At 38.5% G+C, this 25,608-nt stretch overlaps 2 protein-coding genes across 3 annotated transcripts in view; both read left to right on the forward strand.

The window, feature by feature from the left end:
• sparc (secreted protein, acidic, cysteine-rich (osteonectin)) overlaps positions 1 to 12,435 on the forward strand; it is an 18,245-nt gene extending 5,810 nt beyond the window's left edge. Inside the window, exons 2-10 of the mRNA XM_007555043.2 lie at positions 3,952 to 4,017; positions 4,793 to 4,846; positions 6,047 to 6,131; positions 8,118 to 8,239; positions 8,833 to 8,953; positions 9,698 to 9,831; positions 10,377 to 10,525; positions 11,107 to 11,255; positions 11,945 to 12,435. Coding sequence (XP_007555105.1) covers positions 3,961 to 4,017; positions 4,793 to 4,846; positions 6,047 to 6,131; positions 8,118 to 8,239; positions 8,833 to 8,953; positions 9,698 to 9,831; positions 10,377 to 10,525; positions 11,107 to 11,255; positions 11,945 to 11,973 — 900 coding nt within the window. The 5' untranslated portion in view covers positions 3,952 to 3,960 and the 3' untranslated portion in view covers positions 11,974 to 12,435. The remainder of the gene's footprint in view (positions 1 to 3,951; positions 4,018 to 4,792; positions 4,847 to 6,046; positions 6,132 to 8,117; positions 8,240 to 8,832; positions 8,954 to 9,697; positions 9,832 to 10,376; positions 10,526 to 11,106; positions 11,256 to 11,944) is intronic.
• A 3,107-nt stretch (positions 12,436 to 15,542) lies between these two features.
• Positions 15,543 to 24,591, forward strand: g3bp1 (GTPase activating protein (SH3 domain) binding protein 1). 2 transcript variants are annotated; one of them, XM_007555044.2, is made up of 12 exons: positions 15,543 to 15,687; positions 18,800 to 18,916; positions 19,006 to 19,087; positions 19,681 to 19,854; positions 19,960 to 20,050; positions 20,697 to 20,787; positions 20,932 to 21,175; positions 21,257 to 21,355; positions 22,188 to 22,302; positions 22,406 to 22,531; positions 22,962 to 23,071; positions 23,153 to 24,591. In XM_007555044.2, exons 2-12 carry the CDS (start codon positions 18,822 to 18,824, stop codon positions 23,399 to 23,401), a joined length of 1,476 nt encoding a protein of 491 aa, XP_007555106.1. In that variant the 5' UTR covers positions 15,543 to 15,687; positions 18,800 to 18,821; the 3' UTR covers positions 23,402 to 24,591. The 2 variants fall into 2 exon arrangements, with proteins under 2 accessions (XP_007555106.1, XP_007555108.1); XM_007555046.2 differs by having other exon boundaries at positions 15,544 to 15,687; positions 20,932 to 21,166.
• Positions 24,592 to 25,608: the final 1,017 nt, after the last annotated feature.

Genomic DNA, 25,608 nt, shown 5'->3' on the forward strand with positions numbered 1-25,608 from the left:
TGTGCATTTTGAAAACGGATTACGCTTATTATTATTATTATTATTATTATTATTATTATTATTATTATTATTATTATTATTATTATTGTTGTTATTATTATTATTATTATTATTATTATTATTATTATTGTTTATTTCCAAGTTCAGTGATTTGGAGATTAGATATGAAGGTACAGCAAGACTCTGCTGTCTTTTTCTGCTGTCTCTAGGTGCAGCTCACTCCCAGAAAAGAATTCAAATTAAACCCAAAGCAAACATGCCTGTCAGACACAGCTGAGTGTGTTTGCAGAACAGCGTAGCAAACCTCTCTTGTTTAAATGTCAGAATAATTTCACTCTGCTGGAAGGTTTGTCAGACAACAGATTACTGAATGCAAATAAAATATTGCTCCTTTCACTGCATGTGTCTGAACATGTCAATCCCACATCATGAAGAAACTTCACAAAGTTGAATTTTCCAATTGAAGACTTCAAACCTGAAGCTAATTACTCTAGTATTGGTTTAAAAAAGCCTAAACTTTATTCATCTACCCTCTGCTGAGATCTGTCTGTATTACTGCTACTGTTGCTGCATAAAAATAATTTTAAACCAGCTAAAGAAAACAATACCAAAAGAAAAGAAAGGCTGTTTGTCTATGTTTTTACATTTTTATTTACTTAAAGCAGTCCAGACATTGATTTTTACACTTGTCCTCTGCTGACATGAGTCCTTGATGCCTAACAGACCTTTTTGGATGTTTGGGAGAAACAGCTGATTACATGGAGCTGAAGAAGGGAATAACCTACGCAGAAAGAGAGAAAGTCCAAGCAATGCAACACTCCATTACCAAACAAAGGAACCTTTATTTCCTCTGCGTCAAGAGAAGTTCTTCATTGAGTTTCAAACAACGAATGCTCAGACAGGACGCTCGAGGGGAGAAACAGATTCTCACACAAAAACTTTTCTCATGGCAGCTAAAACAGAAAATATACACTATGCTCTCTTTAAGATAGATAGATAGATAGATAGATAAATCTTTATTGTCATTGTCACAAGAACAACGAAATTTAAAAAGTGCCGTCAGTCAGTGCATATGCTTAAGAAAAAAAAAACTTGTCTCACACTTTACAATACTGTAAGAAATACTTAACAAGTAAGTGATGAAAAAATAAACAAAAACTAATAAATAAGAATAGCCACATTCTCACACACATCATTCATGATGATTAATGGTTGTTTATGATTGCATTTAGTTTTGTTATTGCTGTAGGATAAAAACTGTCTCTGAGTCGGTTGGTTCTTGTTCTGAGTGCTCTGTAATTTATTATCACTAATAAAGTGATGTTTTCAAACAGATTCTGTTCAATAATAATACTGTAGTCATAGGTAAAAAAGTCTGAAATTTAGGTTTGATGTTAGATTTTGTGGTGAAAAGGCAAAAAACTATAAACCGGATAACAATCAGTTACCATGCTTAAAAATAAGGCGTCTCTTTGTGTTTTGTGCAGAAAATCCATCTGAAAGATCAGATTCAGCATAAATTGATTGAAGTTGTTGATAGACGTCTAATTTATGTTATAATTATCAAGGAAATGGGATAATACACAAACAATTGTGTATTATTTTTAGAATATGAAGCAATATATTTTTAGAAGATGAAGCAAATACAAAAAGTTTAGTTCTAACTGTCTTTTAAACAAATTATGTCTGTTTAAAAATTTGTAACACAATAGTGTTGTTCTGTCAAAAAAATTGTGAACATTTCAGTTTCTATAATTTTGTAAAAAAAATGGAGCAAATGATAAAACTAACTGAAATCTCATACACATGTTAATGAACATTTGTTTAGGTGGCTTCTATTTTAATTCCATAACCGTAATACTATTACAAGTACTACTTGTACTTTTTCTTACAGGTCCTAATACAAAGGAAAATTTGGAAAAGCTGTTGGCAGTCAATATTTCGAAGCTGAGACCTGAGTGGAAGAAGTTAGGAATGAAAACATGTTGCCTCAGTTCGAGGGAAAATGTTGACACTGCACATAAAGACAGGAGCCTGTTAACACGTCATAAATGTCAACACAGTCTGTGTGTAGAAACATTTCTGAGGCTTAATTTGACACATTCAGTAGCTACTATGTGCTCTGATTAGTGCTGCATAATGCAAAAATCCTCTTTGAACTCAGGAGATTATTTTCTGATGAATGTCCTGAAACAAAGGCGTAACCACAGACCGTTATAACACTGTTTATTGTGTTGTTATGGGTTATTTAAAAATTGACAGGTGCCATGAGATTTATGCAGTATATATATGTTTGGAGACATTTAAGCTTCAGTGTCTCTTTTAATATTACAATTTGTTATGATTGCAATAAAAAAAGTTATTTAAAATAAATGCTACAAGCAGATTAAAATCAAGCCACATGATTGAAGCATGTTTTTTATTTACTTTATTTTTGTGTTTAATAGAGAGCATGTATATAATATATCTTAAGCTTCAATGAACATCCTCATGTGTGACATTATCTGCAGTAATTCTAAATCACCTCGCTTTACCGTAATTGTACAACCCCCACTTGAACTGTGTCACTAGTTTCTTTTTACCAGGCTAAGTTTGTCAAATGATTTCCATATGTGTGATCAAAATCACTTGTCTATGGCTGGTGATTCCCTAGAAACCTGTTTGAATCCTCTCCATGTGCACAGTTAATGTGATTTTCAGTTAGCCAAAGCTTATTTGGGGTTTCCACTGTGTGTGTGCTTTTTATTGTTTGCTTTTATTTTTATTTTTTTGGTTTGTTTTTTTAATTTTAAAAGTAAATAATATTCTCTAAATTAAAACCCAATGTAAAAACATCACTTTTTTAGTGATTACCAAACCAGATGACACATTATGATTATACATAAATATAGTAGGGAAACAGACTGACTGAATATGGAAAATACTAGTGTGTGGCTTAAGGGTAAAATAAATGCAACTTGATATTTTGTAAAATCCATATTGGTAAAGTCTGGCTCATATAATATGTGATGTGTTCTCAATGTGTTTCAGAAAGGTGGTTTGGGGATCTTTAATTCTCCAACTTAAAACAAACTGTCAACAAGACATGAAACCAGAAAACATAAGCAGGAAACCAAAATGGTGAAGACCAGATGTAGGGAGTTGCAAACCAAGACAAGTGAGGATCAAAAATATCCTCAACTGTTCCAAATACTTTAAAAAGCAGAACAAACCAGTAATTCCTCCTAAAATACAAAAATTGTCATTATTTCTTTCTTAATGAAGAAAGAAAGAAAGAAAGAAAGAAAGAAAGAAAGAAAGAAAGAAAGAAAGAAAGAAAGAAAGAAAGAAAGAAAGAAAAAAAGAAAGAAAGAAAGAAAGAAAGAAAGAAAGAAAGAAAGAAAGAAAGAAAGAAAGAAAGGAAGTCTATGTCTATGTTTCAAAACTGAAGATAGACATGACATGACAGACCATCCTCTTAGATTTAAAGTCCTGATTGCCATAAAACAACCAAGAAGTACCCAGAATTTCTGACATTGTTTATAATGTATTGCTTTTGATCAGATTCTAGAGTATAACATTCATTCTGGGTTTTTCAAACAGTTAAAAGACATAAACTCAATCAGAATCTTGTTGCTATTTTACATCTTATTTCCAGTGTCAAAACTCTTTCCATCAGGAAACTCATCAGATCTCCTGTCATCTGACCTCTTTATCTGCATAGGTCATTAGATCAGGAATGACCTGCGTTGAAGTTAGTGAACTTTCCATTCACACAAAAACTCTGAGAAGTTCATCCCTAGTGAATGCACACCAACTACTGAAAACAACATCTGGAGCAAATAAAGGAGTGGAACTGCAAATGTTTACACAAATATATTAAGGCTTGATGGGATCTGTCTTTCTAAAGCATCTCCTCTTTAATTTGATGACAAGTAGAAAACTTGAATTGTTTCTCTCTCTTTCCTTCAGTCTTTGAAGATGAGGGTGTGGATCGTCTTCCTCCTGTGCCTGGCTGGCCACGCCATCGCTGCTCCTGTGAGTCCAAGCCTCTGTGGTCATTTCTAGTCCTTCTGTGAACATTTTCCCTTCTTGGTTCCATTCAGCTTATTTACATAGTGCTATTTCAGAATAAATGTAACCTCAAGGCACTTTACAAACAATCATTTCAATTCAATCGCACACATTTCGATTGATTGTAGTTCTCCAACAGTGCATTAAGCTCAGTTAATTACTGAAATATAAACTGTAATTTCTATGTCAATGGAAAGTAAAGATTTTTGTTGACAGCAGCTTTATGTCAGCTGATGTTCTCCTTCAAAAAGCTACTGAAACCAAACAAAATGCCAGACTAGATGTAGCTTCTATGGAGAGAAAAAACTGAGAGAAAACATAAAAATAACAGTTGAATTAACAGCAATTAATGCAAATAGAAGAGAAGTGGGAGAAGAATGAGAGGAAATGTGGTCCTAAATATGTAGCAGCATAACTGCAGGCATAGCTCAGGATAACCTAACACCTTACAATGAGGTCTGAGAGGCAGAGCCAGGAAGAACCGTCTTTCCGGTCTGTACTCGCTGTTGTCCATGACGTCTTCTTTCCCGTGATCACCCCTCATTGTTTAATAGACTTCCTCTGTAGTTCTGACTGTGGGTGTGCTTTCCCATGTAAAGTTTGTTTGGGTTAACCATTTTTCCAAGGCCAATTCCTCCCCTGAGAGTTGCTCTGCTGTCTCGTTCACGTGTATTCAATGTTTCATTGTGTGGACGATCTGTGTGTCTGTAATCAGATCATTCCTGCTTTTGTGTTGCAGGCTGAGGAGGAGCCAGTTGTGGAGGAGCTGGTTACTGAAGACCCAACTGTTGAGGTCAGTCCAGATGATTTGTTGTTTTTTTCTGCAAGACCAATTTATTTCTTCTTCAGTGGATTTCGTTCACTCTACCTTGAAATAAAAAAACCCTCTAATTGTATTTCAATATTTCAGCCCTTGAGAGAACCGCAGAAAATGACTTGTCATTAAAGTGATAGTTAATTCCTTATTTCGTGGGGTTTCTCTGCAAAACACAACAATAGCAACATTAGTGAGAGGGAAATAATGAACAACTAACTTACATAAACTAACATCTCATTTGTCCTGATTCTGTAAACTGGAATAAACTTTTAAATATGTTTTTTCTCCTCAGGCATTTCTTCTGTTAGGCACCTGTGATGCGTTTTCCACCACACAGCTGTTCTTAAATTTGATCTGTGACAGAGCTTTGGCTTTTTTAGATCTGAAGAGAGAGAACTGCTTCACAGACTTGTAAAAGCTGTGGACTTTTGTGTAAATATTAGCAACTAACTAACATGCTGTAATCAAGTCTTTAATGGACTTTAACCACCAAGTAAAACAGCAGAAAGCTGAGTTTGTGTTGCTATTAACCAGATGAGGTTTTAAAGTAAAAACTGCAGCTTTCAATCTTTCTGCCAGAATTGCACCTCAAAGCACCTTTGCTTGTCAATAAGGAAAATTTGCGTCATGTTCAGTAATTTTCCTTATTGTAAGAAAATACCAGCTTCAGTAGCATAATATGTCTTTAGCAGCGCTGGATTTTAGACAAATTTATTCAAAAGAAAACCTTGGGCTTTCATGTGAACGCTTTATGGTTTCTTGCTCCAGAGGTCCAGCGGGACCAGCGATCCCACAGCTGTTAATTTTAGCCACTGGTTAAGCTAGCCAGGAAACCATTAGGTTTGTTTTCTTTTTTGGCCTGACCGCATGTGGATCCAGCTGCTTTTTATTGCAGCTTTAGGTTGTTCCTTCCCTCAAGTCCAAGATTCCAGTTATTTCATAATCGAAGGGGGAAAATGTGGAGACTGTTTTTCTGAAGAGAAATTCATTGCTGGATCTTCTGGTCTCTCAGACTCCGTCGGCCTTCAGGGAGGACTGGTGATGTTTCAAGCCTTTTTGAAGGCAAACAATGAGTAGTTTGAGGAAACCATGGAGAGATGAATCTGAAACTAGATGTTCCAAAAGATCATTGATCATCTGTTCAAAGTCTGACCTCTGACATGTGCTGCGTTCCAGGAACCAGAGGTGGGAGCCAACCCAGTGCAGGTGGAGGTTGGAGAGTTTGATGAAGCCATCGATATTGAGGATGTTGTTGTTGAGAGTAAGTTTGTAACTTGTTAATACAGGAAGATTGGTTTTCCAAACCATAAACATCTCTTGCTTCAGCAGGAAGCCAAACCCTCTAAAACTAACTCTAAATGGCTTGTTTGGAACCAAGTTCACACCTAACACAAATAAAGCATAAACGTAGTGTAAACAAGGTCTGGGAGTTTTTAAGCATAGTCTAATTCTCCACATGAAGGGTTTAAAATCCAGGTATAACAAAGTATGCATGATTATACTTTTGTGCAAACATGTCTAAGAGGATTAATTTTGACACAAAAGGCTGTTTCAATGAATTTTGTCTGCAGCAGAAGCCTTCTTTAATAAACAACCTTAAAGTATTTCGGCTGCATTCTGGCGACTGGGTGCAGCTATACAGAGGTTTCAGGGTTTGCTCAAACTGGCACACTAAGCAGACATAATGACAGACTGCCTCGTTCTGCATGCAGATGCCTGTGATTATATGTTCCACCCAGCTTAAAGAGGCAATTCAACCACAGAAAACTCAATAAGCAGCAAAAGCTGAAGACTGGAGAGGCTGCAGGCTGTTTAAAACCGTTCAGGGCATTTTAAAGAGTATACTTCACATTTTTTGCACTTTCTCTTTTCCAATTGTGTTCAAGTATGTAGCTCATGATCATTTTTGTGTTTGTTTTCATGTCCAAGATTGAGAAATGTTTAAAAAATGTTAAGGACAGAAAGTAAGTGCAATGTAGCCAAAAATAGCTGAACAGCACAGATGTTAGGTTTCAAACACCAACCATAGGCATCTGGTCATAACACAATGGGCCATGCAAGACAAAAGTCATGACAGCAAAGCATAAAGCTCAAAATTTACTTCAAAAAGTAAATTTTGAAGTAAATTTACTTCAAATTTAAATCATAAATCATAATTTATGATTTATTTAGTGAATAAATCATAAATTATGATTTATTCACTAAAGAGAAGAAAGTTAAGAAAATAGCTGAGTTACAGACTGAGACGATAACAGTAATTAAAAACTCAAGAATGTGGCGGCATTTAGACAGACATTATAATCAGTGACCAGCATTAGTTCACATCAGACCCATTTCTCCAAACATCTGTCACCAGAATGGTTTTTATGAGGGTCACACTCATTCATTTTGTAACTCTCACTTTTCTCCACAAAGTAGTCAGCATCTCAAGCTCTGAAGTCTGTCAACTTTTTGTTTTCAACATGTCATTTGGCCCTTAAAGGTTTTTCAAGCTGATGCTGCAAAGCTAGTGGCTGGAGGGGAAGTAAATACTTGATGCTTCTTCAGATAATTAAAATAAAATTTCTTCTGAGTGATCTGCTTGATGACTCTGTTCAAGTTGTCAATTGCAGCCATGTCACAAACTGTACTGTGTCAGATTTCCTCAGCTTTAGGTTTTTCCTTCCCTCAAGTCCAAGATTCCAGTTATTTCATAATCGAAGGGGGAAAATGTGGAGACTGTTTTTCTGAAGAGAAATTCATCTTCCCAGCCCAGTTTTTCCCAAAGAGCTCATCCGTGTTTCCTGTCTGGCTGCTGTTCATTACATCCCTGTTCAGCTTGAATTTGTCATAACCATTGGATATTTTTCTATTAAAAGTAATTTTTTGTCAAATAAACAACACATTCTGTTTAATAATGTGAAATATTTCCACATGGATCAGACAGAGATGGCACATTATCATATATTTATGGAAGAGTCGTACTGTGTTAGTGCGAAAATGCTATTGTTTCTTCAGAAAAGTAGAACTGAAAAGTATTTATCCAGTTTGAACAACAATGGATAATAACTTTCACAAGTTTCAAACTTTTGGTTCACTGATTCAGTAATTTAAACTGGGATAGAAATCAAAATGCACAAACAGCAGCAGCTAAAGTAAAAATTAAGAGTCTAAAATATTGAACAATTTTGCTGTAGCTATTTTATTTTATTTTTTTTTTACAAAATTGTGTCCTTAACTTCTGCATTAATTTGTTTTTTTCTTGTAGATCCTTGCCTGAACTACCACTGCAAGAAGGGCAAGGTGTGTGAGGTTGATGACAGCAACACCCCCATGTGTGTGTGCCAGGACCCCTCCACCTGCCCTGCTGTCGAAGGAGAGTTTGAGCATGTGAGTTAACCAGCGATACTTATCTATCACAATACATACATGATATCTATTCAACATGAGGTACCAACCCCTTTTTGTAAAAAAAAAGCAAGTAAACATTACACATTCTGATTTTACCCATTGTCGCCCTGCTTTCTAACCAAGAGCCAGCAGTGCTTCCTTTTGTTTAGTTAAAAAACAAAACTACGTAAACAAATAATTTACACCAAATTCAGAGAACAAGAAGGGCATTAAACAAGCCACATATATTATTAATGCATAACCTTTTGCCAAAAGTGCAACACTTAGTCTTCTCCTGTAGGATTTCACAAGTTTGGAACATACAGCATCTCGATGAACTAAAAAAAGAAAAGCAGAATAAATAAAAATGCTTCAGGTATATATTTTTTAAAGACCTTTTTCTAGAAGCTATTTGACACCATATAATTCTGCATTGCATAAATGTATCCAAATCTAAGATGGATTTTTTTTTCTAAACTTCTCAGTTTGAAAGGGGTCAAAAACATTTGCGTGGAAATACAATTGTCTCTAATAAATTTATCATCTGTTTTATCATCTGCTGCATTTTTGCTCAAGTTGTTTTTTGTTTCCAGGTCTGCGGCACCGACAACAAGACCTACGATTCCTCCTGCCACTTCTTTGCCACCAAGTGCGCTCTGGAGGGAACCAAGAAGGGACACAAGCTGCACCTGGACTACATTGGACCCTGCAAATGTGAGTGCTTGACCTCTTCCAAGACCGTATAACATATTATAATGCAACACTCTCTGCAATGCATAACTCAAGAGGACCTTAGTTAAGCAAAGGAAAAGCTAACTTTAAGTAGAATTTATGCCTTTTTCTCTTGTGCCGCTTTGTGAATTGGACTAATATTGTTCTGACACCCTGCTGCTTACATGTGCAGCGTAGTTCCCTCTCACATGTATGGAAAAAGTGAAGGAGCTGAAGCCGAGCTCGGCTCTTACATCAGACTCTCAGAGTACTGCCTCTTCACATGTCTGCACTTTCTGCTCAGATTGATGTGTGGGTTGGACTGTCATGTCGGATCCTGCGGGCTCTGTCCAGACACGCTGGCTGCATTTCTTCGTCTGTTCTCTCTGAACATGACACATGCAGCTCAGGGAGATGAGTCAGGGCTGCAGGGTTCAGACGGAGATCATGGCACATCTCAGTTTACAAGACGAAAACAGTATTCAGTCTGTGGCATAGTTGAGGATAAACAGATCTGAATCATATTAAATAGTTAAACGAGCTCACGGATAAAATGACGAAAAAACAAACATTTGTCTTTAATCAGTCTGACTAAAGAGAGATGCAGTTTGAAGTTTGCAAAACTTGTAAAATGCTTTGTCTTATAAGAATAGTTATCCTTAAGTAATTAGAAAAGATGTTAAGCATATGCTTTAAAGTTTATGTGAATTATTTGTATTAAATGATGACTTTATTTGCTCTGTGCAGACATCGAGGCCTGTCTGGACAACGAGCTGAACGAGTTCCCTCTCCGCATGAGGGACTGGCTGAAGAACGTTCTGGTGACTCTGTACGAGCGCGACGAGGACAACAACATGCTGACTGAGAAGCAGAAGCTTAGGGTGAGAAAATGCATATTAAAAGACTTGCATGAGTGCTTTTCTTCTTTTCAGCCATTGTGACAAAAGTTTCTTGATCAAAAACCTGTAACTCACTAAATAGCTGGAATCGTTTGAAAGGGTATAAAATACTGACCTGCTGCATAAGTAGCTGCTAACATACTTAAATAAATCTTAATTTTGAGATTTATTCATAAAGAATAATTGCTCTCCTGCCCTGGATTGTATTGATCTATCCTGAATCTACTCTTAGTTTAGCCTTTAGAGAGTTTATCCCAAAATAACGACCCTCCAAGCTGTTGTCGCTCTGATATTGTAACTAAGATCATTCTTGATGTGCTGCATCAAGATGTTAAAGAAATGAAGAGATGCAAGCAGATGGCTTACTGTAGTGATGTCTGATTTGCTTTTAAATGAGGGGAAAGACAAAAACAACTGAACTGTTAGCCTCCTAACTTCTACGATGCTCTTAAAAATAAGTTTTAAATAACTCATTAATTTTCCATTGGGAATCTCGGATATAAAACCACACCTGTCCTGTTTTTCAGGTGAAGAAGATCTTTGAGAACGAGAAGAGGCTGCAGGCCGGTGAGCACTCTCTGGACCTCCTGGCCCGCGACTTCGAGAAGAACTACAACATGTACATCTTCCCCGTCCACTGGCAGTTCGGCCAGCTTGACCAGCACCCCGTCGACGGGTAAGGATGTGGGAAACATGCTGATGGGACGTGTTTGGAGACCTGCTTGGCTCCTTCAACTATCCTGCAGTAGCATTGATACACTTAGCACCTCTCAATATAAAAGAAGGAAAAAAATGAATGTATCCAATATTGATATGGTTGCTTTGTGCAGCAAATTTAAGTTAATGTTCCCATTATTACCACCATCCAGGAGTATTTTAGTGTTTTTGGAAAAGTCTGTCTCCTATTGGTTGGAGGAAATGTAAGTGGAGCTGAAGTTAGCTTCCTGTGGGTGACTGGAGTTTGTTATGCTGACTGTTTGGAGCTGGAGCCTTTGAGGGCATTCAGGCGGCTGATCAAGATGCTTTTCTTTAGAGCTACACGTCCTTCCAGTTCTGGGTTTGCTTTAGGATCCCCATGAAGGAATTTCAAAGTGCATTTGAGGAGAGGAATGTCATGGTTTCACTGCTGAATGTTCAATGACTGTATTGGAGGGGAAAATATACAAAGTGTATCCAAGTATCATTTCTGCCCTGGTGTTATTGGGTCATGTTTTTACTCTATAAAACATGATTAATGCTGTTTTTGTTTTCCATCAGATACCTGACCCACTCGGAGCTCGCCCCCCTGCGCGCTCCCCTCATTCCCATGGAGCACTGCACCACTCGCTTCTTCGAGGCGTGTGATGCTGACAGCGACAAATACATCGCCCTGGAGGAGTGGGCTTCCTGCTTCGGCATCAAAGAGCGTGAGTGACAATTGGTGGACAAAACACTCCTGTTTCATTTTTTATATTAGCCTGTGACCTTTGACACAGCCTGAACTAGAATTTAAACTCTGATGAAATTTTAATTTAAAGACAACAGAATTTACCTTTAACGTCAAGGTTAAACACAACAGATTCCACACTGCCATTATTTATTACAAATCCAGGAAGCACAACTTTTCAATCGTGTTAATTTCTGGGTTTTGACTAGGCCATTGCAACGCCTTGATTCTTTTTTCACAGCCAGTAGAGTTTGAGAAAGAACTCTCGAGTTTATTCGTCACTTCTCTGAACATTGCCTGGTCTGACCCGGATCAGGAGGATCTGCTGGCACCTCATGGAAGATCGGCAGCTGTCTTTAAATGTTTTCACATGCAGATTATCTTTAGAGTGATGAACTTCAAATTATTTTTAAATTACCTCATAACTGTTCTCAGAATGGTGGACAACAACAGTCGCTTATTAAAGATGATTGCTGAAGTTTTTCCTGCTTAGCAGTGTGTTAACTTACCCATATTCGCCACAGCAGGAAACTGCTAAAACTCACACTGTTAGAGAGGAGATCACACTGATTACAACATATTGATCAAGTGCATTTAATGATCAGGACATGGCTGCCACTTCTTGTCATCACACTCTAACTCATTAATATGTTTTCTTTGTGTTTGCAGAGGATGTGGACAAAGACCTCATCATCTAAGTTCCTCTAATGGGCAGCAACAGTTTGAGAGAAACTTCTAGTCGCTACTAACCAGACAAGGTGCTGATGATCCATAAGTTAATAAAGAGAATGCAATTAAGGTGCTAACTGCAAGTTTTGTGTTACTTTCCTATTATTAATTATCTTTTCTAGCTATACCACTAAAAAAAACTGTCCAAAACTATAAAAGTTCACAGTCTGCAACAACATCTTGTGTTTGTGAACTTTTCAATTCTTTTGTTTGTTTTTTAACAAAAACCCAGTAAGGTAAAAACTAAAGACTTCTGATGTAAATTTACATTGACATTATTATATGCTGTCTGTTCCATGATGTGTTCAGGGCTTTTTTTATTTGGGACCAGTTGAGACCAGAAGAATGAAACTGTAAAGTCAAAAATAAAGTTTCTAAATAAATGCTCCCTCTGCTTGCTTCCTACTAAACTTACTGTTCAGTTTTGCACTCTTTTGGTGGTGGGCTCCTTCATTTTTACTGTCATTTTGTGTATTTTTTTAGCAGTTTGACTACTGGTAGCAAAGTTGTATTTTTTTTTAAATCTATTTCCAGACAAATCTGTGCTCTTAAAAGCAGTGCGTGTGTGTGCTTATATTTGAAAATAAGTTTTAAAAAATGATTTGCTAATGAGGGGGGAACCTCGCAGGCTGAGAGTTTTTCTCACCATGTCTTTTTTTTATATTTTTGTGACAAAAAGAGCTCAGTCTAGTTCTTTTCCTGAATAAATGTCTTCAAAAACATCTGAGCATGGCTCCATATCTGCATCAGTCTTCTCTGCAAAAGAATTTTTTTTACTCAGATGATCTGACTTGGCATCTGTAGAGCACCAGAAGCCAGACTTCGTTTATCATGTGTGAAATTTTTGACATTTTTTTGCCCTTTCAAGCATGAGAAAGCTTATCTTGCTGTCTTGTGCAGCATACATGCTTAACTGTTTTGAACTGTTTTGCAAACCTCTAAATCAGAATAATCTTCTTAAACATTTTATATTAAATTATAGGGGTGTAAGAAATCTATCTTAATTTTAATAAAATCGTAAAATTATCAGTTTTATTTTCATGCAGTAATTAAGAAGTTTTCTTTTTGCAGGTTTAGGGCATCTTTATGTGACAGTTGATATAACCATTTTCTCAGTCCTCCCCAAATTAAACAAGCACACTCATCTTAGAAAGGCATGAATCGGGTCCAGTCACCGTCATTATGACCAGATCTGCACAGAGCCTTATGCATATTTCAGCTATTTCAAATTACAAAAATGTCAATTAATTTTACTGGAATTACAGAATATGTGCCAGCAAGGTCACGGCAAGTACTAACTGTGAAGCAGAAGAAAAATGACACATGGTTGACAAATTCTTTCGAACAAAAATCTAAAAAGTGTGACATGGATTTGTATCCAACCCCTATATTCCAATATGAATAAAATTAAATATTCTAAAAAGTAATTAGAATAACAAATTAGAGTCTACCTGTGTGTAATTTGATTTATATATAGTTATTCTGTGAAGGAACATTTGTGAACAAACAGCATCATGAAGACTGAAGAAGACACCAGACTCTGCTCTGCTCTTTATGAAATTGTGGAAAGGGTTACAGCGGAGTTGGGTTATAAAACCATATCCAAAGCTTTGAACATATCAAGGAGAGCTATGCAGTTTTTCATGTGAAGATCAAAAACATGTGACACAACTGCAAACTCACAAAAGCATGGCTATCCATGCAACAGGTCAATCAAGATGATCAAAATCCAGAGAAGACACCAAGAAGCCCATGGTGATGGAAAAACCTCAACTCATGTGAAAACCTGTCAGGATTTGCATAAGCTCCAGCCCTCCATCTGATTATTATGATGTTAGATTGTGATTTGTCACAATTTTACTCTTTACTCAAATAAAGATTTTGACTTTCATTGATTGCATAAAATGTACTGACGATCACTTCAAAAACATAAATGAATCATTACTGAATTGTAATTTGTGTCATAAAGTCCAAATAACATAATATTATGTTCATAAATGTTACAGACTAACCAAAGCAGGATGTGTTCATGTTGTCTGGCTGTGAGGACATTGTGTTCTCATACGTATTGCCTTATTAGGCTGAGTTTCTGTGTGCCTTTGCTCCAGCATTCCTTACTTTTTGTGTTTAATTTTCTTCTGGTCGACTGAGGTTGCACATGGTCCCCTGGGAGACGGCAGAGGGAGAGGCAGAGCACCCAGTTACCATCCACACCCGCTCATCCAGACTCCAGAGTCAGGAATGTGAAACAACCCCTGGTGCTTGTCCGTAAAGCATGCAGTGCCTCCTCTCTGCCACAGCCTGAGAAAATAAATGCCTCTTCATTCTGCCCCACAGAGGGCAAAATCCAAAAATAAACTCATGTTAATGTTTAGCTCAAAATTTCTGATAAAAATCTGAAAATTAATTAAAGTCTACATAAACAATTTTGCTGCAGTACTGAAATCATGTTATATTGGCAATTACTCCTGATATTTCTATCATTCATTCTAAAAAATGTAAAGGGATATATCATGAGCTTTATCTTTTGTTTAGTTTTAGCACATATTCTCACCTGTTAGGATTTAGTTCCTAGCTCTGACTAGACCATTTTCATAACTGAACATTCTGAAATAGCATTGCAATAAATAGCATTGCAATAAATAAATAAATAAAAATCCTACCAAGTATTTTTGGTGTAGCTTCTAGTGCAAATTTGTACATGTGAAAAAAGACAAAACTAACTTACAAGTAACTTTACAGCAAGATATGGTCTTGTTTTAAGTCAATATTCATGGGAAAGTAATTGTTCCTCATTTTCATAATGGCAGATTATTTAACTTCTAACATGGGCAATGTTATGTTCAGAGTGGTGTCATCAATTATTTTTACAATAATACTAATTAATAGTTTGCTTTAGAAAACTGCACATGAAATTTTAAGCCAGCTCTCTTATGACATTTTCATTGCTGATTTTCAGTAATTTTCCAATTGAAACCCACTTTTTTAATGCTGGATGCATTTAATTCTTTATATAGTACATACAACTATTGGATAAATATAACGTTTTGAACCTGATGATGAACCTAATAGAAAATCCGTCCATCCGTTGTTTATATCCGCTTATTATCGTGAGAGGCAGGGTACAGCAGGTCACCAAAATAGCTTATTTAGCTTAGTAGTTTTTGATGGAAATTTATATTTCAAAATTGGATATTTACATATTATTTGCAGTCACTGGATAGCATTTATAATGTTTCTACTTAGACCGCGTAGTTCTAGATAAATTTGCTTTTGGATTCACAAACATTTCGCATACAGTGAAGGACTGAACGTATTTAAACTTTGACCGAATGCTTTTGTCGCCCCCAAGCGGGAAAACCCCACCGGTGCGCCGCCACTCAACAACATCGGTGTATGCCAGTTCCTAAAACCATCGCACCTTCCTCTGCTCGTGTGGATTGGGTTTGTTTAGCGCCCCTCCTTATGGTCCCCTCAAGCGATTGGTTTATTAGTCTTAACATCGAATTTCATTTGCTAGAAATGTTTGAGGAGGCGGGATTTTGTTGTTCGGTTGCGGAGGTGAGACCGGTATCCGGGCACTCTAGCACGTTGTGAAGCCGCTAGCTCTCCGACAGCCTTTACGGCAATTCAAAGAATCAACCGATTGAAAGGCAACAGTTTTTAATACAACTGACCAGTTGGTAAGTCAATTCCATCTACAGATTGTTAATGTCTCGTAATAACAACTTCAGTTTCTTCTCTTATCGTGGTTATTTACTAAACTGGGTCGGGCTCTGTCTAAACTCTGGGGTTCATGTGAGGGTTAATAGCATTTTTTGTAGGGAGCCATTAAGCTACCCTGTTAAAATGCTCCAAATTTATAGTGTTGCAGGTTATGAACAATTAAGCCTATAAGTATTAAAAATAGTGGTAGAATCGTTTCATATGAATTAAGCATCTGAAAAATCCAACAGTTTCGCTTTTGCGCTCCAGGAAGTAGCCACCGCCCTACTCTAGCTCCTATTTAGCCTCTCAATTGTGACTCCCTCCCGTCTATATCATCTTCATCGTGTCCGAAATCAGATTTTTGGTGGCGTTTTAATAAGTAGGACTTTATTTTAACTTGCATAGTTAAAATAAAATCTAAATCGGGGAAGCTCTGGTCACCTGCAGCAGAGAGCGTGGCCGGGAACGGTCCAGGACACGTGCTACTGAGGATCCTCCTGCCCAGGTTTGGGGGCCGCAGGCGGCTACAGCTGTCGCCTTTAAGCCCCTTGGTCGATGGCGGCATCGTGCCATGTGAGGCCAAGTTATATCTGGAAACGGCCGCTTGAGTGGCCCGATGTCCCCGCAGTATGCGGGGCCTGCATGTGTTTAGGCCGGGGTAAGCAGCTCCATCACAACCGGCATGGCGGGGCCTTTGTCTGCGTGCTGTAGGTGCACTGTTGACCACGCCGAGGAAATGAGGCTGATTTTATATAAATTAGGATAAATGAAGTCGAAGCGAATGGAAACGTGCTATATTTCACTGCACACGAGTCCCAAAGCGCTTTTCCGTACGGATCAGTTGATGTTCGCTGGCTGTGAAGGAAGGGGTCCTTGAGACCACCAGATGGCTCTTGGCTTTGTTGCCGACAAGAACATTTCGTTTCGGTTACTGAATAACATGTTCTAGCAGCATGTGGTGCATAGAAACTAGTCGTTTTGCGGAGTTACGATTATTTTCTTTCAAGCAAATAAACAGAACGTTGTCTACCATGCAAATGTTTGCTAGGCTTTAACTCCCCAGACTTACTGTGAGCATTTCTAGAGAATGTGTTCAGATTAGCTGAACATGCACTAATGCTCCAGTTAATGAGTAGCTTCAGGAATCCATCCATGTAAAACATCTTAGATCGTGCATTAAGCAAACGGCGCGAAAATTGTAAAGACTTCTGGTGCATTACGCAAAGCTGGATCGATTGTGATGAAGCGCTGTGAAAGTAACGGGAGATCAATTCAATAACATTTTGTATCCTTAAATTGTTGAAGTGGTGGGGATCGTTAGTGTTACACTGGAGGAAATGAAGTCAGGACTCCAGACTTCCTGTTGCAGGTCGATGGGGCATCAGTGGATAAAGTACTGCTCTGATCTACATCTGTCCTACTACAATCATGTACAGATGCAGCAGTTTGATCTGGTGACTTCGCTGGAAAACATTGTTTTGCTCTCAATGGTGCTAGGACTGCTGCATTCGGAGAACATAAAATGCATAATAGTCCTTTGGTTCAAGTGAAAAAAAAAATGAAACAATTGTAGGTGTTCCATATTTTATACAAATACAGGAACCTCTGACCTGTGCAATAAATAAATAATTAACAATATATGTTGTGTTACACATAGTCAATGTCAATAGATTAAGGTGATAGAATTGTCAATAATTTCACTGAACTCTAATCCAGAACTGCACAGCATTCTGGGAGATGTAGACAGATTAAGACTTAAACTGCTCGACCAAGCAAGGTTGATGGCATCAACTAACTCACTCACTCTTTGGTTACCTAGCAACAGCCTGTTGAGTACTGACTGTTTGAAAACACTACAAAATATTGGAAAGTCCATTTCAGTCAATTCCTGGGTGCAGCAAAGTTTTTTTCAGGTTCTGGCATCATTATTAATATTACTGGAAAAATTGATAGATTGAAATGTAAGCTGCAGCCTGACTTTGACCAGTAGGGGAAAAAAGTGTGTCTGCATTATTTTATGTGGATGTAATGGAACTGCTGACTTTGTGTCGTCTGTAAACCGTCATCCCTGCTAGGAGAAAAACGCTTTTGGACCCAAACGAGTTTCCAGTTCACAAATCAAAATGATTTTGGCTTAAAACTCTTAAGTGGTTTCTGCTTTAATAATACTGACAAAAACTACCAAGGAGAGATTTTCTTCTTGCTTGTAAATGTAATTTTTCCAGTTTAACCAGCAGATATTGAGCTGGATATCAACTTGCTCTTAATGGCAGCCTGAGCTGTGGTTGCATTTTGCAGCTAGAAGAATGTCGTTCTGTTCAAGCATGCCTCGTTTTTTATGAACTATCCTTCCATCAGCAATATTAGAGTCTGCCTTTTTACTGCAAATATTGAATTGAAAGGAAAACTCATTGTTTCAAAAAATAAAAATAAAAAAGGTGAACAAAACTGCAATGTAAACCGGAAGTTTTTTTTTTTGTTTTTCCTTCAGAGCAAAACAAATTCTTCAGTAAAAGTCAAAGTGGTCATGTAAAACTAAACTACTTCCTGGATGGAGAGCTTTTGCAGTTTTTTTTTTTTTTGTAGCTTTAGGACAGAAATTGCAATCAACACCTCACACCCAAGAGGAAATACTGAAATAATCAGCCAGAAAAAGTCTGACCAGTTTCGTTCTCACACTACATATGAGGAGAAATGTTAATTTTGTTCAGGTTATAAGTTGTTTTCCCCAGGATGTGGTTATAAACGGCTGTCAGTCAGTTTTGCAGATGAAACGCAGCGAGTGCCACTGGCCCAACAAGTAAATAAAAGAAAAAAAAGAGAAGCCATATTGAGTCAGACGCAACATGTTTTTGTGAAATGGGTGGATGTATTTACCCGAAGTGATTTTCACTGGAAATGACTCCTGGGATTACAGATGAGCCTGTCGGTGTAGATGAGTCATCAGATCAGGATCCAAACAGCCTGCTGCAGTTTGAATTTTAATATTGCTGTGACCAAAACTTTAATTAAAACATAAATCTGTTGGATCATTTACTAAACTAGTTTCTTTACTTATTGACGAGCTCGTCTGCTTTGTTCCTGCAGAGATTTCCAGTCGACCAAAGAAATGGTGATGGAGAAGCCAAGTGCCCAGCTGGTCGGGCGAGAGTTTGTCCGACAGTATTACACACTCCTGAACCAGGCCCCAGACTACCTGCACAGGTACCACCAGCTGCTGCTCTTTGACCAGACAGAAATCCTGCTTTCTAAATTCCCTTCCTGTTGAGTAACCCGTTTGTCCGTTTCCTCAGGTTTTATGGAAAGAACTCGTCTTACGTGCACGGCGGCCTGGACAGCAACGGCAAACCACTGGAGGCCGTTTACGGCCAAGCCGTAAGTGGCGTCACCCAACAGGAGACATTTTAGGACTTATTTCCACACTAGAATTACCTTTTGCACTACAGATAGGTGTGAATCTTTCCGATTTTTAGGGTCAAGATTCGATTCAGAAACGATTTTTAATCCAGAAACCAATTTTTCTATTCAAACAGTTAGAGATTCCCTGATAAGGGGAAAAGACTGCAAATGATTTTAAAACATTTATTTGAAGCAATTCTATAAGGCTCCATGCTGCATCAAAATCCACCAGTTTATATTTAAAGAAATGTCAAAGAATTATTGAAATTATATTTTTTTCAAAACAATTAAGCAGATTAAAATTTAATTTTTGAGCATTTTGAATTAATTCAGAATTCACAGGACTAGAAGTTGCAATTATCTATAGAATCTATTATAATTTCCTAAATCATCTTCTAACAGAGATGGAGATACTTTGACCAAAATCACATTGATCAGCAAATACAGACGTCTCTGTATTTCCACTTTTATCCCTGTTATTCTAAAGAATCACTTGCTTCTAGAATCGGTAAAACCTTTCTTAAGTGGAAGTCCAAATCTTTGATTTTTCTTCCTGTCTTTTCTTGCAGGAGATCCATAAGAGGGTGATGGCTCTGAGTTTCCGTGATTGCCACACAAAGATCCGACACGTGGACGCCCACGCCACCCTGAACGAAGGCGTGGTGGTCCAGGTGATGGGGGAGCTGTCCAACAACATGCAGCCCATGAGGAAGTTCATGCAGACGTTTGTTCTGGCACCCGAGGTTGGCACCCAGGCTGAGACGCACGCGCCTTCAGCTGTAGATTTTTTGTGGTCTGTAAAAATGTCCTGACTCTTAACGGTGTTCATTTTATTGTTGTCGTTTCAGGGTACTGTTGCAAATAAGTTCTACGTCCACAACGACGTGTTTCGCTACCAAGACGAGGTGTTTGGCGACTCGGACTCTGAACCTCCAGAAGGTGCGAATGTTTTCTTTTTATAGATTCTGCAGCCGCGGTTCTGGCTGAAGTATTGAGGATGTCCTCCGTTTTGTCTTCTGTCACAGATGCTTTAGTAAATCTTTATTATCGGTACGGTAAATGAGAAACTATATTTATTGTGAGACTAATGGAGAAATGCTCAAACTTATGATTTGCATAGGTCAAAAAACGTTCTCATATTAAAAAAATGGTTTTGCGTAATTTTCAGGAAAATGTATTAATTTCACTTTTTGAATATAATGACTAGAAAAAGATTTTTAATAATATTCAATAAGTTGTTTTCTTATTGGACTCAGATGGATTGTGATAGTATGATTTCTATGATGCAGAAATTGTGTAATATGATACATTTTAAAACAATAAGGGGGAAACACTTTTTAACATTTTGTGAAACCTGCTCAGCAATTTGTTATATTTGTAAACAGAATAACAGTAAATGTTGAACTCTGTCTATTGGCTAACCTTTTTTTCATTCACACCATAACTACATGCATTTTGGGTTAATATGGCTAAAATGGAATTCACATTCAAAATATAACATTTTGTAACAAATTAAATGGAATTTGGAAAAATAATAAAATGGACTTCAGATATAAAGATTATAAATTCTTTCTCTTATTTTCAGAGTCTGAAGATGAGGTGGAGGAGTTGGAGAGGGTCCCGTCCCCTGATGTGGCCCCAGAGGAGTCTGCCCCCTATTACAACCCAACAGCTTGGTACGGTTTTACCCGTTAGTTTTTAGTTAATTTTCCTGCAGTTCATCTATAATAGAGTACCAAAATGTAGTTCTATGCGTCACTAAACCTCAGCACCGTCCCTGATGGCTGCTCCAAACCAACATCCACATGATCTTTTTGCAGTTCAGAACCAGCGGCTCCTGGTGACGAGGAGGAAGAAGCCGCGGCGAGCCCAGAACCAGAGCATGAGGCGGAGAAGGAGGCGGAGGTTGCGGAGGTGGAGCTGAAGGCCGAGGTGATGCTGGAGACGCAGACAGAAGCGCTCACGATTGAGGATCAGACGGAGAAAAGCTCCTCCACAGCCGCCGCCCCCACCACAGAGCCTGCGCCTGCTGAGGCCACGCCCCCTGCTCAAGAGGTAAACAGGGTAGGTGTGGAGGTGGGAAGAACCGGAGAAAACACTTTAGCAAGCTAGAAATCTTATTTTCACTCTTTATTTCCTTACCAGTTCTCCTGGGCACTGGTTACCAGTAAGAACCTCCCTCCCAGTGGGGCTGTCCCAGTCTCAGGATTCCCTCCACATGTGAAAGCCACTCCCACAGCACAGGTGGGTTTAACTCGCACTCTATTGGTCAGCTTCTTTAATTTAAATCAGTCTTTGGACTGATCACATTTGAGTTATTTTTGTATGTTGAGTTTTTATCATAATGCTGATATGATCAATGCATAATATCAGTTTGATGTATAAAGAAGTTGAGGCTCGTGTGAAAATTAAATATAATTTGTAAAAATGCTGACATGACTTTCTGGTCCATTTCTTGCATTAAAATATCAAATGTTTGAATTTGAAATGGATTTACTGATACCAATGGATTATATCAATAATCTTTCAGAATAAGCTCATTAGACTGTTTACACTCATAAGCATATTCAAAGGTGTTGACAAAACAGAAGAGACTTTATGCCATGAAAAGAAATGCAGGCAGCTTTTTTTTCTTAAAGGTGAAGTGTCAGACTGTTATACCAAAACTGTATGGACACAAAAACAGACGACCCCTTTTATGACCTCTGCACAAATAAACCTGATAATGCAGAAGCTTCACATCTCAAATTTTCAAAGCAAAATGTTGGACACAAAACTGGAAGCATTCTCGATTTATAAACAAACAAAAAAACTTGCTGGTCTTCAAATTGTTCTGTTCTGGTAAATGTGCCTCATAAAAAGTCACAGATTTGTGATCAGCAGAATATTCCTTTCTCCCCAGAGCGGCTGTCACAGCTCACTCTGGACCCTTTATTTTGTCAACTTTACAATTGTTTTTACTTGCATGTTTATTAGCCTAAAACTAATTGAAGCACATTCAAGTAAAGATTCATTTCTTTCCTAAATCCAAACATCAGATGGCTTCCTGGTCTAATAAAAACCTGTTCTGTTGCAGCCAAGAGTGGAAGGAAAGCCAGAGACCCAGACAGCACAGAGACCACAGAGGGACCAGAGGCCGAGAGAGCAGCGGCCCGGCGGCCCTCCACCCCCCAACAGGGGGCCGAGGCCAGGTACAGCCACACAGCACTTCAGATTCACGTTCTGAAAGGAAACGCAGCTGGTTTGAGATCTCGTTTGTATATTTTAGTAAGCCGTTTCCTGTTTGTGTTTCAGTTCGTGAAGGTGAGCAGGGTGAGGTGGAGGGCCGCAGGATGGTCCGGTACCCAGACGCCCACCAGCTCTTCGTGGGAAACGTTCCGCATGACGTGGATAAGACGGAACTGAAGGAGTTCTTCGAACGTAAGTTGGAGCAAAACGTCAACAGCAGCTTTAATAGAACTAACAGTTTAGCAAGAGCATAGAAAGGCTGCAACTAAATATTATTTTAGTTCTTGATTAATCGATTATTCTGGAAATGAAATGGATTAAAAAAAAGTGGCGCGTTCTGTGGATTTTTTTTAATAAAAGATCTATAAGTTACAATAAGAAAATAAACATGTTGAATTTCATTGCCTAAAATGCAACATAGCATTTCCTTAATCGATTAATAAACACGTTTTTTTTTTTTATCGATTAATCTGATTGTTTTGGCTCTAGAGGACAGTAGTTTCAAAGCTTCTCAGTAAGGCACTGGCTTGGAGGGTCTGGTTGTATTCGTCAGAAGCCTAAACAGCTGAATTGCATTAAAAATGATTTTATTCATGGAAAAATGTGACATTTCTACCCCCAGAGTACGGGAATGTCCTGGAGCTGCGGATCAACAGCGGAGGGAAGCTCCCAAACTTCGGCTTTGTGGTGTTTGACGATTCTGAACCTGTACAGAAAATCCTCAGCAACAAAGTAAGAAAAGCAGCTTTTAGTCTGAGGGGAGGCTGAGCTTTGTTCTACCTGGATTATAATCTCATTTGTTGTCTCCATCAGCCCATCAAGTTCAGAGGCGATGTCCGCCTAAACGTGGAGGAGAAGAAAACCCGGTCGGCCAGAGAGGGCGACAGGCGAGACATGAGGCCCCGTGGTCCAGGGGGCCCCGGCGGCCCCAGAGAGCGAATTGGAGGCGGCGGGGGACCGAGGGGACCCCCGACTCGCGGCGGCATGTCACAGAAACCCAGCTTTGGTTCTGGACGGGGTGCCGGGAACGCAGAAGGGCGCTACTCTGCACCTCGTCAGTAAAACCACCCGGAGTTAGATCATCCATCTGGAGTCAGTCTTTACTGGTTTTTGAGTTTTCTGCAACAGGAACTGATTGGAAAAAGCTAAATTAATAAAAAAAAAAAAAAAAAAAAAAAAAGACAACCTCCCTTTACATCCAGGAGGGAACATCGGCAGGAATTATAGATTTGGAGTCAAGAATTTGGGTTGCTGCTCATGCGTTGCCTGACTTCTGATTCATTTCTGCATTTTTCTGTCTCCTAAATGTTTTCGGCTCAAGTTTTTGGTCAAACTTTTAAACATCAAGTCACATCTGCTGAATTCAGGCGGCAGAGTCATCCGTCTGTTTGTTCCAAAGCCGCTCCCCATCCCACCGCCTGTCCCACAGCAGAGTCCCACCTTTCCACGCTCCAGGGACTCATCTTTACTGTTCATGGGGAAAACTGTTGGATGCTGAGACTCATTTAAAGAGACAGGAGTGCTGATGCAGACTGTTTTTAGCATTCCCACACAAAGAGTTCTGAATGCTTTGCAAGTTCGCCGTCTCAACTTTTAACCCCCACCAAAAAAACTCTTGGAATGTTTTTTTTTTTTGTTCTGATCGTCTAGAGAAACCAGAATGAATCCACCATAACTGCTGTCTGCATTTTCTCCTGAAGCTGAGTCGCTCCTCCGGTGAACAGCTGTTTCCTCTCATTCTGATGGCGCTCCCTCCTGAATCCAGACATCGGTTTGTGCAGGAGACATAACCAGCTCTGCAGTTGGATCAGCCCTGGATGGTTTTTATTGCTTTCACGTGTTTTTACCTGGACTTTTAGTCAACTTTTTTTTTTGCCATTTTTCATTGCTAAACTTGAATTTGTCAAATCAGAACACACAAACACATGAAAAAGGGTAAATACTACTTGAATTGGGGATTTGTAAACCCAGATGTTTCGCGTTCTCTCCCTGTTTCTTAAAGGAACGTGTACTTTTACTGCTTGGGCAATCCTGTGTATTGCTGCCACCGTTGTATCTAGCGATGGATCTGTCTTTTTATTCTATCAGGTCAAAGAGCTGAAATGTTGTAGTTTTATTTTAGTAATGTTGTCTGAATGGAGCATGTATCAAAACCTGTCAGACTTGTACTACCGATGCACTTCATTTGTCATCTGAAAAATAAGCTCACATGCCGATGAGAGAACTAAATTAAAAGCAATTTACTGTTTTAACCTGGTCTGGTTTTTATCTGCCTAAAATCTATGTATACCTAGTTCACACAGCAAGATTATTTTATGCAGATTTTTGTCCCAAGTTCTCCTACGAAAAGTAATCGGGGGACAAATATCTGTTTATGGTTTTCATCAGCTGTAAACCATAACCATCTAAAATAAAATACATTTCAACATATTGCGAATCTAAAGAATTTGTAAATTATTTCTTCTTGGTATGGAACTGTATGTAGCTGCATGAGACGGCTATGAACTGGTTTTATTTCAAAAGACGCAAATGAAAAGGAAACGTGCCCAGGTGGGAAGGTGCTCAGGTATGTGAACATCTGGATCCATTTTTATGTTTCTGTGTAAAGCTGCAGACTTTCACAGAAAACCTCACAAAATTATTCTGTCCAACAGTGACGCCTACTGTCGTCTTAAAGGTACTGCAGCTCAGCTGAAGTACGTATTGCAAACTCGGATCTGGGATTTTAAACATTTTTATACAGACATGCGTTTGGAAATTCAAAGTTATTGTAATTGAAGTAGGATAATTTAACAATGTTTTCACTCTGCTTGTACATCTGGTCGTTCTGCTCTCGGTTCCTGCTCCTCCTTTTAGAGGACATCTAATTATCGGGACCGCAAACACAATCAGCTGGGCGTTTTGATGCTTACTCTGGAAAACAGACAGGAATTACAGAGAGTTTCATTTCTTAGTCGAGTGCACTGACTTTCAAGAGGCTCCTCAGATGTATTAGAAGAGCCTCCATCTAAATGATTAGCATTGATTTTCTGCAGGAAACCAGTTGGAGTCGGAGGGAGCTGAAGTACTCATCTGTCCTGGTGATGGCAGAGTCCCGACAAACCCACTGCGACGCTCTGGTTCTGCTTTCTGATCAACTGTCTTCACTGATTTCTTGTTTTCAGCTTTTAATCAGTCTGACTGAAAGCATCACGTTTAAAACAAGCACTTGAAGAAGAGACCAAATTGAGCTCTGTGATGTGCCTGTTGCACTGTGTTGTTTCCTGCGC

Source organism: Poecilia formosa, unplaced genomic scaffold (genome assembly GCF_000485575.1).
Source record: "Poecilia formosa unplaced genomic scaffold, Poecilia_formosa-5.1.2 Scaffold68, whole genome shotgun sequence".
Taxonomy (NCBI): domain Eukaryota; kingdom Metazoa; phylum Chordata; class Actinopteri; order Cyprinodontiformes; family Poeciliidae; genus Poecilia; species Poecilia formosa.

Bases quoted from the DNA above. Each gene is read 5' to 3' on its own strand.
- g3bp1 (XM_007555044.2), top strand. From the start codon at position 18,822: ATGGTGATGGAGAAGCCAAGTGCCCAGCTGGTCGGGCGAGAGTTTGTC. The intron at 21,176-21,256 runs GTAGGTGTGGAG...TTTCCTTACCAG, and splicing joins CTGCTCAAGAGGTAAACAGG to TTCTCCTGGGCACTGGTTAC. The intron at 22,532-22,961 runs GTAAGTTGGAGC...TTCTACCCCCAG, and splicing joins ACTGAAGGAGTTCTTCGAAC to AGTACGGGAATGTCCTGGAG.